The 21,101-nt window shown below is 42.8% G+C and overlaps 1 protein-coding gene across 3 annotated transcripts in view; it reads right to left on the bottom strand.

Moving 5' to 3' along the window:
- Positions 1 to 21,101, bottom strand: part of SLC36A4 (solute carrier family 36 member 4) — a 268,852-nt gene that overhangs the window by 58,995 nt on the left and 188,756 nt on the right. The window contains exon 11 of one of the 3 annotated variants that reach the window (XM_069759232.1): positions 8,682 to 9,212. The exons of the other annotated variants lie outside the window; for them this stretch is intronic. Within the exon in view, the coding sequence (XP_069615333.1) occupies positions 9,124 to 9,212 (89 nt within the window). The 3' untranslated portion in view covers positions 8,682 to 9,123. Of the gene's footprint in view, positions 1 to 8,681; positions 9,213 to 21,101 lie in introns of those variants that run through there. 3 annotated transcript variants of the gene reach the window in all.

Here is a 21,101-nt window from a genome sequence, read left to right as displayed (position 1 = left end):
TTATGGTGCATTGAGGCGTGACCATGTTCTACGAGCACTCAACACACTTCCGTGCTAATTTGCATATAGTTCAAATCTCGATTTCTCATCCCTGGACCATCGGATTACTACAAGACAGGTACCATTTTTATTGTTGCATCAGGACCTACAGTGGGGCAAAAAAGTATTTAGTCAGTCAGCAATAGTGCAAGTTCCACCACTTAAAAAGATGAGAGGCGCCGGTAATTTACATCATAGGGAGACCTCAACTATGGGAGACAAACTGAGAAAAAAAAAATCCAGAAAATCACATTGTCTGTTTTTTTAACATTTTATTTGCATATTATGGTGGAAAATAAGTATTTGGTCAGAAACAAAATTTAATCTCAATACTTTGTAATATATCCTTTGTTGGCAATGACAGAGGTCAAACATTTTCTGTAAGTCTTCACAAGGTTGCCACACACTGTTGTTGGTATGTTGGCCCATTCCTCCATGCAGATCTCCTCTAGAGCAGTGATGTTTTTGGCTTTTCGCTTGGCAACACGGACTTTCAACTCCCTCCAAAGGTTTTCTATAGGGTTGAGATCTGGAGACTGGCTAGGCCACTCCAGGACCTTGAAATGCTTCTTACGAAGCCACTCCTTCGTTGCCCTGGCGGTGTGCTTTGGATCATTGTCATGTTGAAAGACCCAGCCACGTTTCATCTTCAATGCCCTTGCTGATGGAAGGAGGTTTGCACTCAAAATCTCACGATACATGGCCCCATTCATTCTTTCATGTACCCGGATCAGTCGTCCTGGCCCCTTTGCAGAGAAACAGCCCCAAAGCATGATGTTTCCACCACCATGCTTTACAGTAGGTATGGTGTTTGATGGATGCAACTCAGTATTCTTTTTCCTCCAAACACGACAAGTTGTGTTTCTACCAAACAGTTCCAGTTTGGTTTCATCAGACCATAGGACATTCTCCCAAAACTCCTCTGGATCATCCAAATGCTCTCTAGCAAACTTCAGACGGGCCCGGACATGTACTGGCTTAAGCAGTGGGACACGTCTGGCACTGCAGGATCTGAGTCCATGGTGGCGTAGTGTGTTACTTATGGTAGGCCTTGTTACATTGGTCCCAGCTCTCTGCAGTTCATTCACTAGGTCCCCCTGCGTGATTCTGGGATTTTTGCTCACCGTTCTTGTGATCATTCTGACCCCACGGGGTGGGATTTTGCGTGGAGCCCCAGATCGAGGGAGATTATCAGTGGTCTTGTATGTCTTCCATTTTCTAATTATTGCTCCCACTGTTGATTTCTTCACTCCAAGCTGGTTGGCTATTGCAGATTCAGTCTTCCCAGCCTGGTGCAGGGCTACAATTTTGTTTCTGGTGTCCTTTGACAGCTCTTTGGTCTTCACCATAGTGGAGTTTGGAGTCAGACTGTTTGAGGGTGTGCACATGTGTCTTTTTATACTGATAACAAGTTTAAACAGGTGCCATTACTACAGGTAATGAGTGGAGGAAAGAGGAGACTCTTAAAGAAGAAGTTACAGGTCTGTGAGAGCCAGAAATCTTGATTGTTTGTTTCTGACCAAATACTTATTTTCCACCATAATATGCAAATAAAATGTTAAAAAAACAGACAATGTGATTTTCTGGATTTTTTTTTTCTCAGCTTGTCTCCCATAGTTGAGGTCTACCTATGATGTAAATTACAGACGCCTCTCATCTTTTTAAGTGGTGGAACTTGCACTATTGCTGACTGACTAAATACTTTTTTGCCCCACTGTATACAGCCATACTACTAGTTCTTGTAGCAAAATTGTTGTCAAGTCTTCTACATAGAGATCCCAAACCATAAGCTTTTGTGCAGTTGGAAGCATTTATTTTTGTATTTATATTTCTGAATTCCCAACAGCTCAATGTTCCTTGAGAAATGATCCCGTCTCTTCCTGTCTGACAGATAATAATAATAATAATAATAATAATTTTATTTATATAGCGCCAACATATTCCGCAGCGCTTTACAAATTATAGAGGGGACTTGTACAGACAATAAACATTACAGCATAACAGAAATACAGTTCAAAACAGATACCAGGAGGAATGAGGGCCCTGCTCGCAAGCTTACAAACTATGGGGAAAAGGGGAGACACGAGAGGTGGATGGTAACAATTGCTTTAGTTATTCGGACCAGCTATAGTGTAAGGCTCAGGTGTTCATGTAAAGCTGCATGAACCAGTTAACTGCCTAAGTATGTAGCAGTACAGACACAGAGGGCTAATACTGCATAAAGTGTATGAGAACATGATGCGAGGAACCTTTTTTTTTTTTTTTTTTTTTATTATAAATAGGCCACACAGGGATCGTTAGGTTAATGCATTGAGGCGGTAGGCCAGTCTGAACAAATGAGTTTTTAGGGCACGCTTAAAACTGTGGGGATTGGGGATTAATCGTATTAACCTAGGTAGTGCATTCCAAAGAATCGGCGCAGCACGTGTAAAGTCTTGGAGACGGGAGTGGGAGGTTCTGATTATTGAGGATGCTAACCTGAGGTCATTAGCGGAGCGGAGGGCACGGGTAGGGTGGTAGACTGATACCAGGGAGGAGATGTAGGGTGGTGCTGAGCCATGGAGTGCTTTGTGGATGAGGGTAGTAGTTTTGTACTGGATTCTGGAGTGGATGGGTAGCCAGTGTAATGACTGGCACAGGGTAGAGGCATCGGTGTAACGGTTGGTGAGGAATATGATCCTGGCTGCAGCATTCAGGACAGATTGGAGCGGGGAGAGTTTTGCAAGAGGGAGACCGATTAGTAGAGAGTTACAATAGTCCAGACGAGAATGAATAAGTGAAACAGTCAGAGTTTTTGCAGAGTCGAAATTAAGAAAAGGGCGAATTCTAGAAATGTTTTTGAGATGCAGATAAGAAGAGCAAGCCAGTGATCGGATGTAGGGGGTGAATGAAAGGTCAGAATCAAGGATGACCCCAAGGCAGCGGGCATGTTGCTTTGGAGTAATGGTGGAACCGCACACGGAGATGGCAATGTCAGGCAAAGGTAGATTAGTAGAGGGAGAGAACACGAGGAGTTCAGTTTTTGACAGGTTTAGTTTCAGATAGAGGGAGGACATGATGTTAGAGACAGCGGTAAGACAATCACTGGTGTTTTCTAAAAAGGTCGGTGTGATATCGGGAGCAGAAGTGTATAATTGGGTGTCGTCAGCATAGAGATGGTACTGGAAACCAAATCTACTGATTGTTTGTCCAATAGGGGCAGTATACAACGAGAAGAGTAGGGGGCCTAGGACTGATCCTTGAGGAACCCCAACAGTAAGGGGAAGGTGAGAGGAGGAGGAACCAGCAAAACATACAGTGAAGGATCGGTCAGAGAGATAGGAGGAGAACCAGGAGAGAACGGTGTCCTTGAGGCCGATGGAGCGGAGCATAGTGAGGAGGAGCTGATGATCCACAGTGTCAAATGCTGCAGAGAGATCCAAGAGAATTAGCATGGAGTAGTGACCATTAGATTTAGCTGTTAGTAGGTCATTAGAGACTTTAATGAGGGCAGTTTCAGTAGAGTGTAAAGAGCGGAAGCCAGATTGAAGAGGGTCGAGAAGAGAGTTATCTGAGAGATAGCGGGTAAGACGGGAGTGGACCAGGCGTTCGAGGAGTTTAGAGATGAAGGGAAGATTAGAGACAGGTCTATAATTAGCGGCACAGTTTTGATCGAGGGATGGTTTTTTAAGTAATGGATGTATGATGGCATGCTTAAATGAGGAGGGAAAAATACCGGAAGTGAGGGAAAGGTTGAATATTTTTGTTAGGTGAGAGGTGATAGCCGGGGAAAGGGACTGGAGGAGATGTGACGGAATGGGGTCACTGGTGCAAGTGGTCGGGCGCGAAGATGCAAGGAGCCTGCTTACTTCTTCTTCTGTAACTGCTTCAAAGTCAGAGAGTGAACTAGATGCAGTGGGGGAGGGAGGACAGTGCATGGTATGAAGAGATTGGGAGATGATTTCCTGTCGAATGTGGTCAATTTTTTCTTTGAAGTAATTGGCCAGATCGTCAGCACGGAGATCCGTGGTTGGGGCCTGCTCTCTTGGGTTGAGTAGGGACTGGAACGTGTCAAAGAGACGTTTAGGGTTATTGGACAGGGAGGTGATGAGGGTGTTGAAGTAGGTTTGTTTGGAGAGGTGAAGGGCAGAATTGTATGTCTTTAGCATGAACTTATAATGGATGAAATCTTCGGGTAGATTAGATTTTCTCCACAGACGTTCTGCGCACCTGGAGCACCGCTGCAGGAAACGTGTTTGCAGCGTGTGCCACGGTTGTTGCCGTCTGTGCCGAGTTGTTTTATGTATAGGAGGAGCAGCTTCATCCAGAGCACTTTGCAGGGTTTCATTGTAATGCTTCAATGCAGAATCAGGACATGAGATGGAGGAAATAGGGGCCAATGAGGACTGCAAGTTCATCATAAGTTTCTGGGTGTTAATAGCCTGTATGTTTCTATAGGTGTGGAAAGTGGGGGTGACCTGAGCGGGATGGCAGTTCTTGATAGAGAATGAAAGAAGGTTGTGGTCAGAGAGCGGGAGAGGGGAGTTTGTGAAGTCATCCACTGAGCAAAGTCGGGAGAAGACCAAGTCAAGGGAGTTTCCATCTTCATGTGTTGGAGAGTTAGTATGCTGCGAGAGGCCAAAAGAGGAGGATAGAGATAAAAGGTGAGAAGCAGATGGGGAGAGGGGAGAGGCAATGGGGATGTTGAAATCACCCATGATAAGGGTGGGGGTGTCACAGGAGAGAAAGTGTGGAAGCCAGGTGGCAAAGTGATCCAGGAACTGATGAGAGGGGCCGGGAGGACGATACACCACCGCCACTCGCATGGAGAAGGGGACGTAGAGTCTGACCACATGGACCTCAAAGGAAGGGAAGACAAGTGAGGGTACTTGGGGGATAACTTGGAAAGTACATTTGGGTGAAAGGAGCAGACCAACGCCTCCACCTGCTCTGTTGTCTGATCTTGGGGTATGAGAAAAGTGTAGTCCACCATATGAAAGAGCAGCAGCAGCGGTGGTGTCTGACTGCTGGATCCAGGTTTCAGTAAGAGCCAGGAGATTAAGAGAATTAGAAAGGAAGAAGTCATGAATGAAGGAGAGTTTATTACACACAGAGCGAGAATTCCAAAGGGCACAATTGAAAGAGACAGCAGGCATGCAGGGAATATTAATAAGGTTAGAGGGGTTTCTGGGTGTAGCAATTGGGAGGTTTGACTGGCTATAACATGGGGGGCCGGGGTTTGGAGATATGTCTCCAGCGACTAGGAGAAGGAGGATCGAAAGAGTGAGCAGATGGTTAAGTGATTTGTGAGAGCGTCTCTTGTGTTGGATGTTGGGACTGAATGGATCTGTGCTGTTAAGCAATGTGAATAGAGCATGAGTGCTATACATAGGAGAGGCAAGGACAGAGGGGCCGATATGGATGGAGTGTAGAGAGTTAATGCAAGGGCGGTGAATGTGAATGAATGCAGCAGCCAGAATATAGATTATACAAATAAATATGGTGAGTATTTGTGCTGTTTCAAAGGAATATGGATTAGATTTAGTTTTTCTTACCTGTCTCCTGCCCTGTCTAACTGCCATGTTATAACTGCCGAGTACTTAGAAAAAAAAGTACTTTGAATAAAAAATACACGAATAACAGTGCACGAATGCACCCCTGCACGAATGCATCCCCAAGCTACATCTACATTTATAGAAGGCTAGCCCTTAGATCTCTTTTTTTTTTTTTTTTTTGTGTTAAAGCTCGTTAGCAATCAATCTAACTCAGTTGAGACAACAGGACACAATAAATGTAGTGATCAGATAAACAAATGTCCAGGTCTACATGGATCATAAAGCACTTTGAAACAGTTATGTGATCTCTCTGAGTAAGGACATGCAAAAGTGAGTTAAATATCTATAAACACAAAGGCATAATAGGATGACTAACATATATAGATACATTCAGGATTCAATGCCGAAGATAGAATGACTCAGATACCATCCAAGCTGCTTGCTGTCAGGGACTGGAGCAATAGACATGCAGGATATTTCAGCTCAGAGAATGAATGATATGTTTACATATATAGATACATGCAGGATTCAATGCCGAAGATAGAATGACTCAGATACCATCCAAGCTGCTTGCTGTCAGGGACTGGAGCAATAGACATGCAGGATATTTCAGCTCAGAGAATGAATGATATGTTTACATATATAGATACATGCAGGATTCAATGCCGAAGATAGAATGACTCAGATACCATCCAAGCTGCTTGCTGTCAGGGACTGGAGCAATAGACATGCAGGATATTTCAGCTCAGAGAATGAATGATATGTTTACATATATAGATACATGCAGGATTCAATGCCGAAGATAGAATGACTCAGATACCATCCAAGCTGCTTGCTATGACAAATTGAATTAATATGCACAGCGAGTTAAGAACTTCTATTAGCTCTGACCTAGTTGCAAGGTGAACATCATTAAACTTTGTCTTTTAAGCCTTTCAAAGTCAAAAGGGAAACTTAATTGTGCCTGTACAGAAATAAAAGGCGCGGCGAGTCCCATTAACACTAGAAGTCCCAGAGAGGGGTCATTTAACATTTCTACCTTTGGAACCTTTGGAGTTCGAAATTTCTGGGACTAATAGAGATTTCGGCAGGAGCACATATTTTGATTATAATTAGTCTTTGCATTGTATCCTAATCTTCGCCACACACTCCTCTCTGTTCCGTATACATTTACCTTCTTTCCGTTTTCAGAAATAGAATTGTACTAAAATAGATCATTTCTCTCTGCTGGAAAACAGAGACGTTAACGTGAAAGAAAATAACTAATGTCAATGGGTTAATGGAATGTCTACACAGGCACAAACACACATTGCAGAGCGGAGAGGAGGAAAGGGAAAAGAAAATTGAATGTTCAAATAAAAAATATTGCCTCCTTCTTCCAGAAAGAGTGCAACATCTGTCCATGCATTAAGCCTGGTATTGCAGCTCAGCACTATTTAAAGGGATTGTCCCGCAGGAAGGTACAGTGTGAAAATACCAAACTAATCATTACTTACCTGTGGAAGCCCCTGCGCCATCTCCTTACTGCTCTCCCCCCAGTCTTTCTGCACCGGCCTGCAACATGGACATCCCAACAACTACACAACTGTAGCCAAAAACTGGTCTCTGTGATCTTCCGCATCTTCCTTGACATGAATACCAAGCACAGTGATAGGCTGCAGTGGTCATATTTTGTAGACCGGACGTCTTGAAAAGAAAGGCCGTAACTCAGAAGGCACTGGGTTGACAGGCATTTCAACACATAGTTAACATTACTTGTATAGTCCTGGAAAAGTTGGCAGTATTTGCGAATGTGCTGCTGGTAATTGAGATACTCTGTGTTACACCAACCACGCGCATGCCTTCAAAGCACCACCTCACTCAACGCGTGTTTTGCTAGGCTCCACCCAGCACCTGACCATGCGCTATATTCCAGATCAGCTACTTGTGAATCATAGACTTTAGTGAATTTCCGGTAGACACTAAGCATTGCCCCTCCACAGTAAACCCATCCTGTGGCGTAGTGGGTTCACACCCACCAGCGTTACACTAAAAGGATGGAGACAGTTCAAAAGATTTTATTGGACAGCATGCTTTAAGGTCGGACAGACCCTCCGTCAAACATGTCATGACACAGGACGGGGTTTTTCTCCCATCCTGGTCAGGTAGGAGTTATCCTTGTTTAGCCTCTCTTTGGTTCAGAGAGGGCTATTTAGGTCTGCTGCTGGCTGGGTTCTGTGTCAGTGATACTTTTGCTTACCAGACATGAGTTGTTGACCCAGGTTATTGTTCTGATATCGTTGTGCCTCTGTGTACTTGTGTACCCAGTGTATGACCCAGCTTAGACTCTTTCTGCCTCTTGATTCAGTGCCGCTCTGTCCTCTCTAGTTCTGATCCCTGGCTCTGTCTTTGACCACTCTCTGTCTTGTTCTTTTGTCCTGCGCTCCCGTTTGGCTACCGACCTCAGCTTGTCCCCCACCATCCTTCTGTCTCGTCCCTGGCTGCTGCTTGTCTTCCCGGCTTCTGACCTCGGCTTGCCTGACTACGTACCCAGTGTTCACCTAGCTGTTGGTTCTCGCCCGAGTCTGGCGCCTTCCCAGCCATCATGTGATCTGCCAGGTCCTGCTCTGCTTTTCCTCGAGCACTGCGATGTCCATGCACTCCCGGGCTGTCCCACATTATTCGTGTGGCGATCCATTGAAAGACACACAGTGTGTGTGTGTGTGTGTGTGTGTGTGTGTGTGTATATATGTGTCTTTACAAAACACCTCCCTAACCCTAACAGCATTAGACCATATGAAGGGGTCTGTCCAACCTTGATAACAGTTGTCCAATAAAACTGTTTTATTGACCTCCATCCTCTAAGTTCCTTCATCAATAGCAGCATGGCCACATTGACCACAACTTTTCCTGGACTATATGCACATACAGAAGAAGACTCACCCCTCCTCCTTGACACAACCAGACAAGCTTAGAGTGCTAATTTATGAATCTATCCAATTACACTGCTTAGATCTGTACACTAGGTTATTTAAGTATTAGCTGACTGTGGCCCAATTTGGCCCAGAAAATGGACAACCCCCTAATGTGAATGTGATTGTATGTCCTGAAGAAAAATGTGCTACTTTTGGGAGAAAGCAGCTATAGAGCTCTTTAATCCTGAACAATGCATTCCTTGTTATGACTTCTTTACCAAATGGCTAATATAGAGCATCCCATACAATGCATTTATCGTGCATGAGCAGAATGGCTAAGGTTTAGATCATGGTTAATTAAACGGACCCAATTTTTTGGTGCTTCATCATCCAAAACAACAATAAAAGGTAGCTATATACATAGCACCAAAAGACCAGTCATCTTCACACTGCATGCTTGAGCACCGTCAGTCTCCCGTGACAGATTCTTAAAATTAATATTTGTGCTCGTTTTATATGGAATATAAATGTTAATTTCTTCTGGGATGGTGAGCTGCACAAAGTTCTAAGGCTTCTTGGACAAGACTGTTACAGCATGGAGAAGAAAGTAGTGGTTATCTCAACAAGACCACTTCTTGCTATATTGCAGCCGATCATCAATGATATGTCTTAAACGTCTGACAATCAGCTGTTATTTTCAAGAAATTGGTGGACTTCCAGAAATTTGAAATACACGTCCATCCATCTAAGAGAGGAAGGAAATGGATGAGAAGACAACTCCCTTTAAAGTAGACATAGACAAGTCATACCAGTGAGGTATGAAAAACATTATCCCCAAATCAGTTTGCTTGCTTTGTACTGATGAAGGGCAAACCCCCCCCCCCCCCATTAAAAAAAACAACAAAAAAACAGGTGTCTGCCAAAGTGTCCAGTTTGAGTTGTTCTCCTAGTCATATGGCAAGGTTCCTTCAAAAGGTCAATATTGACTTTTAGGATTACATAGTAACATAGTAACATAGTTAGTAAGGCCGAAAAAAGACATTTGTCCATCCAGTTCAGCCTATATTCCATCATAATAAATACCCAGATCTACGTCCTTCTACAGAACCTAATAATTGTATGATACAATATTGTTCTGCTCCAGGAAGACATCCAGGCCTCTCTTGAACCCCTCGACTGAGTTCGCCATCACCACCTCCTCAGGCAAGCAATTCCAGATTCTCACTGCCCTAACAGTAAAGAATCCTCTTCTATGTTGGTGGAAAAACCTTCTCTCCTCCAGACGCAAAGAATGCCCCCTTGTGCCCGTCACCTTCCTTGGTATAAACAGATCCTCAGCGAGATATTTGTATTGTCCCCTTATATACTTATACATGGTTATTAGATCGCCCCTCAGTCGTCTTTTTTCTAGACTAAATAATCCTAATTTCGCTAATCTATCTGGGTATTGTAGTTCTCCCATCCCCTTTATTAATTTTGTTGCCCTCCTTTGTACTCTCTCTAGTTCCATTATATCCTTCCTGAGCACCGGTGCCCAAAACTGGACACAGTACTCCATGTGCGGTCTAACTAGGGATTTGTACAGAGGCAGTATAATGCTCTCATCATGTGTATCCAGACCTCTTTTAATGCACCCCATGATCCTGTTTGCCTTGGCAGCTGCTGCCTGGCACTGGCTGCTCCAGGTAAGTTTATCATTAACTAGGATCCCCAAGTCCTTCTCCCTGTCAGATTTACCCAGTGGTTTCCCGTTCAGTGTGTAATGGTGATATTGATTCCCTCTTCCCATGTGTATAACCTTACATTTATCATTGTTAAACCTCATCTGCCACCTTTCAGCCCAAGTTTCCAACTTATCCAGATCCATCTGTAGCAGAATACTATCTTCTCTTGTATTAACTGCTTTACATAGTTTTGTATCATCTGCAAATATCGATATTTTACTGTGTAAACCTTCTACCAGATCATTAATGAATATGTTGAAGAGAACAGGTCCCAATACTGACCCCTGCGGTACCCCACTGGTCACAGCGACCCAGTTAGAGACTATACCATTTATAACCACCCTCTGCTTTCTATCACTAAGCCAGTTACTAACCCATTTACACACATTTTCCCCCAGACCAAGCATTCTCATTTTGTGTACCAACCTCTTGTGCGGCACGGTATCAAACGCTTTGGAAAAATCGAGATATACCACGTCCAATGACTCACCGTGGTCCAGTCTATAGCTTACCTCTTCATAAAAACTGATTAGATTGGTTTGACAGGAGCGATTTCTCATAAACCCATGCTGATATGGAGTTAAACAGTTATTCTCATTGAGATAATCCAGAATAACATCCCTCAGAAACCCTTCAAATATTTTACCAACAATAGAGGTTAGACTTACTGGCCTATAATTTCCAGGTTCACTTTTAGAGCCCTTTTTGAATATTGGCACCACATTTGCTATGCGCCAGTCCTGCGGAACAGACCCTGTCGCTATAGAGTCACTAAAAATAAGAAATAATGGTTTATCTATTACATTACTTAGTTCTCTTAGTACTCGTGGGTGTATGCCATCCGGACCCGGAGATTTATCTATTTTAATCTTATTTAGCCGGTTTCGCACCTCTTCTTGGGTTAGATTGGTGACCCTTAATATAGGGTTTTCATTGTTTCTTGGGATTTGAAAACCCTATATTAAGGGTCACCAATCTAACCCAAGAAGAGGTGCTTCTTGGATTGCTGCATCCAATGGGAGGCACTACAGTTCTTACCCTCTTCTTCTCTTCTCTGTGCTATTTGCACACAGGGAGGTTTAAGACGACAGTCAAATGACAGACGAGTCAAAGTTATTTCAACAGGAACCAAATCCAGCATCAAAAGCTGTGGAAATGGTAAACTTGAGGCAAGGAAGTGTTGTGTCTCAATCTACAATTTAGCTTTATGGCCACAGCTATCTTAACGACAATTGGTGCCTAGCCTCAATCCCAGCCAAGACATCTTATTTTTGGTCCGAAAGCCAAATTTTGTGATTGTGCCATTCCCAAAGGCCACATAAAATTAGAATGGGTGCTCTAATATGAGATATATGTTGACAGTACTATATATGTTATGATCTATTAAATGTTGGTTCCATTTCTGGAGCTTCCACTATTGTAGACAAAGAGGGTCCTCTGCTCCCCTATTTAGCGCTGCAGAAATAAACGAGTCAAGAAGGTCATACAATGAGTGCAGCTATCCCCATAGCTTAAGATTTACTGAAGACAGAGGAATCAGAGGTGAATGAGGGCCAAAGAGAATGGCAGAGTAGAACACATGTAGTCCCCGAGCCACAGCTTGCCTACGTCTGAGTTAAAAGGAACCGAAAGGAGGATTTAGGAACAGAACTGACACAAACTTCATATCCAAGTCAATAACAGATTTATCATTTATGTCCTTCTATATTTCAGCTGATGCAGCATAGCATGAAAAGTACTAAACATGTGCTATATTCTTATGTGCTCTTATTATCTGGAAGGAGTCATGTGGGTGAGTCACACTGGACTGTCCTCAACCTGTTTGACTGATGTCCTACAGACCAAGTATGTTATTATAAGAACCCTTCAGAGGTATCGGGCGCATGTGCAGATGAAGTGTAGTCCACGCTTCCCTGTGCATGCACCGAATGGGCGCTTTTGATGACATACACAGGCTATGGGATGTAAATCAAGAAACGAGAAGGACAGACCAGTGTGACTCTTTAGCAGACTGACTTTGCCCCCCCTGAATCCTTACGGGTCATTAAAATATAGCACTGATTTTTTTTTAAATATTTTGTTATGCTAAGGCTGGAATATAAAAAGACATTAATGTCAACCTTTAACTATTGTGTTTCTATAAAAATAAGACAGGGTCTTATATTATTTTTTGGCTCCGAAAGATGGGTTAGGGCCTATTTTCAGGGGATGTCTTATTTTTATTCCCATGAACAACTGTCCAAATTCATTCTTGAACAAAACGTTAACATTTATTCAAATATAATCATGTCATCACACACACACAAACGTTACATACAAGCCTGTATCCTCTTCTGTTCCTCTAGACTCCTGAGTTAAAGAACCTTTGGTGACAATGGTCACATGATCGTGATATCACGAAAGGTCCTTAAGCAGTTGTATCCTCAGAATAGAATGGGGGCCAGTCTTGCCTTTAGTCCCTCTAGACCCCTGCAGTTAAAAGGCTTTTCGTGACATCATGGTCACACGACTATGTTGTCACCAAAGGTCCTTAAGCAGTTTTACCCTCAGAATAGAAATGCTGGGGGCCACTAAAAGAGTGGGGACCCGGGGAAACTGCCCAGTTATCCCCCTTGCCCCTAACGTCGTCCCTGCCTACCAGAATAAAAATGCTTGGGGCCACTAACAGAGTAGTGGCCGTGGACAATTGAACAGTTCTCCGCCTTCCAACCCCCAACTCCAAACGCTGGTCCTGTAACTAGGGCTTATTTTTGGAGCAGGGCTTATAATTCAAGCATACTCTAAAAATCCTACAAAATTTCGGAGTGGGTCCAATATTCAGGGAAACATACTGGATAAGTGGTTGGTGGCATTTTTAAACATATACGGTAACCTACTGATAGGCTCTCATTGAAATGGTAGTCTTGTCAAATTTTGAAGGTGTTCATGTTCTAGTCCAGTGACCCAATGATTTCTATCCATCCCTAACACAATGGAAGCACCAATACTGTGTCAGTATTACAATAAAGATATATACGGTACTTTAAAAAAATGCACATTTTGGTAAAATACAGTTTTATAAAATAAGATCTCACAGTCCATCAAGTCAGAAAATAACATTGATATAGGATGTGGTGGCAAGAGCTCACTAACGCAGCGTGTATCCTCTTTTCATCTTCCAGCACTTAGACAAAGTCATCTCCTTGAGACGGCCATTACATCAATAAACGAATGATGTTTATTCATAAGGTTGGTCCCAGAGATCTGGATAAAGATTCACCACGCAGAGATGCCCCAAACTAGATGTTGGTATACATGCACAGACTCATCATGCAAATTCGGTAGTTTGTAATCTAAGTAAACTGAGAAGTGAAACCGTGTTGAAAAATTCCCAATATCACTGAGTAAATGACATTTCAGAGAAACAAACAGAAAAGTAAAAAACAAAAGTATGAAATGAAACACTCATGAATATAAAATAGAGTGTGCGATTGGAAGGACTGAAACTGTAAAGCAAAAACAGATTAGAGAAGAGACTATTTCAGCTCCATCAATCTTGTGATTTTAGTCCTTTCGGAACAATTGAGGACACCAGACGGGATTGTAGAAATGGGTTTACGAGGAGCAGCGCTGGTCTAGAAATCGTACCGAAGGAAACTTGTAATGCCAATACACTATGCAGAAAAGTAGGAGATGGGTCTAAAGACACAAGTACATTACACGCACTGCAGCAATTAAACAATCGCCAACCCGTTCCGTTGGCAATCGTTTGGAAGCCTGCCTAGACAGGACAACCGCGCTTCCGATGCGCACATAACGATCAACAATAGAAAGCAGACTGTCATTGCTCTCGGCAGCACACAAAGTGCTATGGATAATCCTTGCTTGAAAATCAATTCAGTTGACAAACAGCACTTTGCACATTTGTAGGGTTTTTGGTTGGCAGCCTGTTTGCATTCACTGATCATTGGGAAATGAGCATTTCTAAATGCATATGAAATACTCGTGTGGAACGCTAAGAATGCTCATTCCCAATAACCAGGGAGTATCAATGCACCCTGTGATTGATTGAACACACACAAACTTGTTACCAGGAACATCAACGAACATACAAATACTGAAAGAGCCATTGCCCCCTAATTCTGAGGATAGTGGGGGGGTATCAGTAGTCAGACTAAATTGCTAATCAGTAATCATGGAGAAAAACAGCAACATGTGAACTATACTATAAGTGTATTCATAAATAGTCATGAGCGAATATACTCGTTACTCGAGATTTCACGAGCACGCTCGGGGGTCGGGGTACATGTGGGGGTTGCCTGGTTGCTAGGGAATCCCCACATGTACTTGTGCTGGCTAACAGATGTAAATCATTCAGCTGCGGCAAGAAAAACTAAATCTCCGAACACTAAAAAATACTCGGAGGTCACCCGAGCGTGCTCTAGAAATCTCGAGTAATGAGTACATTCGCTCATCACTATTCATAAAGTATTTGAAGTTGATTTTGGAGCTGAGCCCACTTTCTCACCCATGAGGAATTGGAAATTAGAAGGCAAAAGGGATTACGGTACATTTTATATATATATATATATATATATATATATATATATATATATATATATATATATATATATATATATACACACACACACACATATACACCGTACAGACCAAAAGTTTGGATACTCCTTCTCATTTCAAGATTTTTCTGTATTTTCATGACTATGAAAATTGTACATTTACACTGAAGGCATCAAAACTATGAATTAACACATGTGGAATTATATACTTAACAACAAAGTGTGAAACAACTGAAATTATGTCTTATAATCTAGGTTCTTCAAAGTAGCCACCTTTTGCTTTGATGACTGCTTTGCACACTCTTGGCATTCTCTTGATGAGCTTCAAGAGGTAGTCACCAAGAATGGTCTTCCAACAATCTTGAAGGAGTTCCCAGAAATGCTTAGCACTTGTTGGCCCTTTTGCCTTCACTCTGCGGTCCAGCTCACCCCAAACCATCTCGATTGGGTTCAGGTCTGGTGACTGTGGAGGCCAGGTCATCTGGCGTAGCACCCCAACACTCTCCTTCTTGGTCAAATAGCCCTTACACAGCCTGGAGGTGTGTTTGAGGTCATTGTCCTGTTGAAAAATAAATGATGGTCCAACTAAACGCAAACCGGATGGAATAGCATGCTGCTGCAAGATGCTGTGGCAGCCATGCTGGTTCAGTATGCCTTCAATTTTAAATAAATCACCAACAGTGTCACCAGCAAAGCACCCCGACAACATCACACCTCCTCCTCCATGCTTCACGGTGGGATCCAGGAATGTAGAGTCAATCCGTTCACCTTTTCTGTGTCGCACACAGACACGGTGGTTGTAACCAAAGATCTCAAATTTGGACTCATCAGGCCAAAGCACAGATTTCCACTGGCCTAATATCCATTCCTTGTATTCTTTTGCCCAAACAAGTCTCTTCTGCTTGTTGCCTGTCCTTAGCAGTGGTTTCCTAGCAGCTATTTTACCATGAAGGTCTGCTGCACAAAGTCTCCTCTTAATAGTTGTAGAGATGTGTCTGCTGCTAGAACTCTGTGTGGCATTGACCTGGTCTCTAATCTGAGCTGCTGTTAACCTGCGATTTCTGAGGCTGGTGACTCGGATAAACTTATCCTCAGAAGCAGAGGTGACTCTTGGTCTTCCTTTTTTGGGGTGGTCTTCATGTGAGTCAGCTACTTTGTAGCGCTTGATGCTTTTTGCCACTGCACTTGGGGACACTTTCAAAGTTTCCCCAATTTTTTTGTACTGACTGACCTTCATTTCTTAAAGTAATGATGGCCACTCATTTTTCTTTACTTAGCTGCTTTTTTCTTGCCATAATACAAATTCTAACAGTCTATTCAGTAGGACTACCAGCTGTGCATCCACCAGACTTCTGCTTAACAGAACTGATGGTCCCAACCCCATTTATAAGGCAAGAAATCCCACTTATTAAACCTGACAGGGTTCACCTGTGAAGTGAAAACCATTCACGGTGACTACCTCTTGAAGCTCATCAAGAGAATGCCAAGAGTGTGCCAAGCAGTCATCAAACCAAAAGGTGGCTACTTTGATGAACCTAGAATATAAGACATATTTTCAGTTGTTTCACACTTTTTTGTTAAGTATATAATTCCACATGTGTTAATTCATAGTTTTGATGCCTTCAGTGTGAATGTACAGTTTTCATAGTCATGAAAAATCTTTAAATGAGAAGGTGTGTCCAAACTTTTGGTCTGTACTGTAAGTCATACCTAGTTTATATATCAGATAAGACCCTATTTGTGCTGATTTCTCCTACAGTCCTTTGATCGCTATTAGATAGGTAACAGATACCGAACATGCATGCCATGGTCTACAAGTTTGACTCCCGGGATTGAGGTCATTGGGTTGGACAGTCACAACTGCTTGGGCTAAGTAGTCAATCCTTTTGGGAAATCGTAGAACCCATGATGTAAAAGCCTCTACAGTACAGCCTTTCTAATCAGTTAACAAGCAAAAAGTTAATATCTTCCTGACCGGCTCCATGTACCCCCCGATAATCTGTTATTATTACTGAGGGAAAGGTTAAGCAGGCACACAAAGTATACTATTGCATGTGATCCATGTCATACACCAGCGGTTTGGACTACAGCATCTTATGACCACTTTGCTATTAACCTTGCAACCCCTTTCAATATGTTTCCTCTGAGAAGTGGTCAACTGTGAACCGTGAACTCCGTATTAAATCTACTCTTTAATCTTCCAATTTGAAGTTAGATGGCAGATTATTATTCCATTATTCTACACTGGAATCACCTGAATATGGGCCACTGTAATAATTAGCAGCACATTTAAGATTAGGACTTGTAATCTCCAATGCCAGATAGAGAAAATTAAACTCCTTACTAAATCAGCCGCAGCATCTCCTCGCTGTAATTGGTTCATGCATTAAAAACTTAATCCATGTTTTCTGTTTTTCATGACCACTTGTGTGTTACTGGTAGAGAACTGCTTGTTTCTTTGCATATCCGTTCTCATTAAAGTGATTTTTTTCCCCCTTCATGCTGTGACCATGATACTCCAAAAGGTGACAATTCTCAAACGTTGTTTCATCTTGTTCACGATGATCAAAACACTGCAGAATATTTAACAGCCTTCGAGCAAAAATAGGCCGAGCTCCCATTTACACTTCTAAATCTTTAATTGTTCTTTCTTACAGTTTAGTCCTTTCCTGTTGCAGTTATTTAAGATATTTTCCATTTTTGATTTTTCTTCCGAGCCTTCTATTTTGCCATTAATACAAACTTCTACAAAGCCATCTGCATATAACTCTACGAAGCCAACCTCCTACCCAACCATCTATATATCCTTCCTTATACCCACCAATGTACCTTTCTTCGTAGCCATCAATGTATTCTTCTACATAACCATCAATGTGGTTTTCTGTTGCCATTTAAGGAGGTATCTGGGACTTTTCCAAAAACAAAAAATGTACCTAAGCACCAACAGGCAGGTAATTGCAGCTTGCCTACTGTGCAGGGCACCATTCTTCCCATCACAGACCGCTGCTGCCATGAATTCAGTTTCCTCTGCTAATGCAATGGTGCGGGACTTCTGGGGTCATTCTGATTGACACCTGGCTCTCCCAGTTAGGCAGTGGGGATCCGGCTGTCAATAAGAATGATCTTGGAAGTCCCGCCAAGTCTACAGAGCGGACCGGAAAACAAGCCTTCATTCTGTAGACGTGACGTCAGCAGAGGCTTCTGAATCCCCAGCAGGAGCGTCAATGATCAATCTGTGCCGGGGAAGAACAGCGCCATGCACAACAGTCAGGTAAGCTGCAATTACCTGCCTCTTAGTGCTTAGATACATTTTGTGTTTTTTGGAAAGTCCCAGATATCCCTTTAATGTATTCTACGTGAAAATGAGCACCTTACGTCTAAGTATTTAGTAGAGCCCCCAGATTTCAATATACTCTTCTACGAAACCACTGAAGTGTTTTTCTTCATTTCTATTAATGATTTCTTCCATTACACAATCAATGTAGTCATCTACATAGCCATAAATGTATTCTTTTATATAGGTACTGGCTGAAGAGCCCGGCATTGCCTGGGCATAGTAAATATCTGTGGTTAGCTATAGCACCTCACGTCTCTTATTTTTCCATCACGCCTCTCATTTTCCCAATCACATCTTTCATTTTCTCCCTCACACCTCTCATTTTCTCCCTCACTCCTCTCATTCCCCCCTAACACTTGTCATTTCAACCTCACATCTGTCATTTTCTGATCACTCCACTATTTTTCCTCACTCCTCTCATTTTGCACTCACACCTCTCATTTTCACCTCATCACCTCAGTATATACATGTTTGTCATCTCCCTTATATATAGTATACATCTGTATGTCATCTCCTGTATATAGTATATACCTGTATGTCATCTCCCCTTTATATAGTATATACCTGCTGTGTGTCATCTCCCCTATATATAGTATATACCTGAATGTCATCTCCTTCTATATATAGTATATACCTGTATGTCATCTCCTCCTGTACATAGTATATGTTAGGAGTCGAGTTTCCTCTGCTGCACAGGGGGAATCTTGATCCGTCTCCGCTGCGGTCTCCCATTCTTCTCCAGCCGCAGTGGAGTCTGCTCAGCAGGGACGTCGATCCCAGCGTCTCGCTCAGTCTGACTCTGTGCGAAGAGTTACTGCTGCTTTTCCTGCTTCTGCCATTGAAGCCAGTGCTGGGCAGCGGCGAGTGGACGTTTCTGGATCTAAGTCCTGCTTTTCTCGGTCTGAGCATGCCCAGGGCAGGATCTCCCGTTGGAGATCGAGGGTCACATGCTCAAGTACTGCAGCACATCCCATTGGTCCTTTTGGCAGGTCCTGAAAGGGCAAAACTTCTGTAGCTGTTTCCTGTGCTGCAGCTATATAAACTGCGCATGACCGCACGGCCATGCGCTAGTATTGTCTTGTAAATATGTGTGTGTGTTGTGAGTGAAAGTCGCTCTTTAAATAACCCTCCCTATTGAATGATTGTTCGCGGAAGGTGTATGTTTGCTATCTAGCGCCCGACTTATCCAACAGCACGTAACACACATTACAGCTACCAGTTGCTGTGTCCGCCCGTACGGCGCCGTGCGCTTGCTCTGCGCTTTCCTGACCCAAGCCTGGGTGGTTAGTGGCGTCCGTCAGTGTGGCACCGCACGCACTCTTGTGCCTTTATATTATTATTTAGTTTCCTTACACACCTAGTTGCGGTGTTGTGCCAGCAAGTGTCTAATCGGACTTCAATCCTAGTTGGGGTTGAGTTCGCTGACTTCTTGCTCGCGCTCTATGTGCGGTACCGCGGTCCTGTGACGCAACAGGATCGCTTCCTTCACACAGGGTGAAGTTAACCCGTGCGTGTATACTTATAGTACCGCCATAAAGTCCGTCTTACTAGCAGCAGGGTTTTTACCTGCACGGTGGACCTCGGACTGCGAACGCACCTAGTTCCATTTCATCTTGTACTTGGTGCGTTCCGCCAGTCCTTAATAGTATATACCTGTGTGTCATCTTATCCTGTATATAGTATATACCTGCATGTCATCTTCTATATATAGCATATACCTCTATGTCATCTCCTCCTGTATATAGTATATACCTGTAGGTCATCTGCTCCTGTATATAGTATATACCTGTGTGTCATCTCCTCCTGTATATAGTATATACCTGTATGTCATCTCCTTCTATATATAGTATATACCTGTATGTCATCTCCTCCTGTATATAGTATATACCTGTGTGTCATCTCCCCTGTATATAGTATATATCTGTGTCATCTCCTCCTGTATATAGTATATACCTGCATGTCATCTTCTATATATAGCATATACCTGTATGTCATCTCCTCCTGTATATAGTATATACCTGTAGGTCATCTGCTCCTGTATATAGTATATACCTGTGTGTCATCTCCTCCTGTATATAGTATATACCTGTATGTCATCTCCTCCTGTATATATATGTACTTGTATGTCATCTCCTCCTCTATATAGTATATACCTGTGTGTCATCTCTCCTGTATATAGTATATATCTGTGTGTCATCTCCCCTGTATATAGTATATATCTGTATGTCATCTCCTCCTGTATTAGACCTCGTTCACACGTTATTTGCTCAGTATTTTTACCTCAGTATTTGTGTGCTAAATTGGCAGCCTGATAAATCCCCAGCCAACAGGAAGCCCTCCCCCTGGCAGTATATATTAGCTCACACATACACATAATAGACAGGTCATGTGACTGACAGCTGCCGTATTTCCTATATGGCACATTTGTTGCTCTTGTAGTTTGTCTGCTTATTAATCAGATTTTTATTTTTGAAGGATACCAGACTTGTGTGTGTTTTAGGGCGAGTTTCGTTTGTCAAGTTGTGTGTGTTGAGTTGCGTGTGGCGACATGCAAGTAGCGACTTTTGTGAGATGAGTTTTGTGTGGCAACATGCGTGTAGCAACTTTTTGTGTGTCGAGTTGCATGTGACAGGTTAGTGTAGCAAGTTGTGTGCAGCAAGTTTTGCGCATGGCGAGTTTTGTGCGTGGCGAGTTTTATGTGTGGTGCCTTTTGAGTATGTGAAAGTTTTGTGTGAGGCAACTTTTGCATGTGTTGCAACTTTTGTGCATGTGGCAATTTTTCCGCGTGTGCAAGTTTTGCGTGTGGCGAGTTTTCCATGAGGTGAGTTTTGCACTTGTGGCGAGTTTTGCAAGAGCCTAGTTTTTGCATGTGGCGAGTTCTGCGCGTGGCGAGTTTTGAGTGGCGACTTTTGTGTTTCGAATTTTATGTGGCGAGGTTGGTGTATTTGTGGTGAAATGTGTGCTGAGGGTAATATGTGTTCAAGCATGTGGTAGTGTGTGGCGCATTTTGTGTG

This window comes from Ranitomeya imitator, chromosome 3, assembly GCF_032444005.1.
Source record: "Ranitomeya imitator isolate aRanImi1 chromosome 3, aRanImi1.pri, whole genome shotgun sequence".
NCBI lineage: Eukaryota > Metazoa > Chordata > Amphibia > Anura > Dendrobatidae > Ranitomeya > Ranitomeya imitator.
The sequence above is the reverse complement of the archived record's forward strand: the minus strand, read 5'-3'. Positions and strand labels throughout refer to the sequence as shown.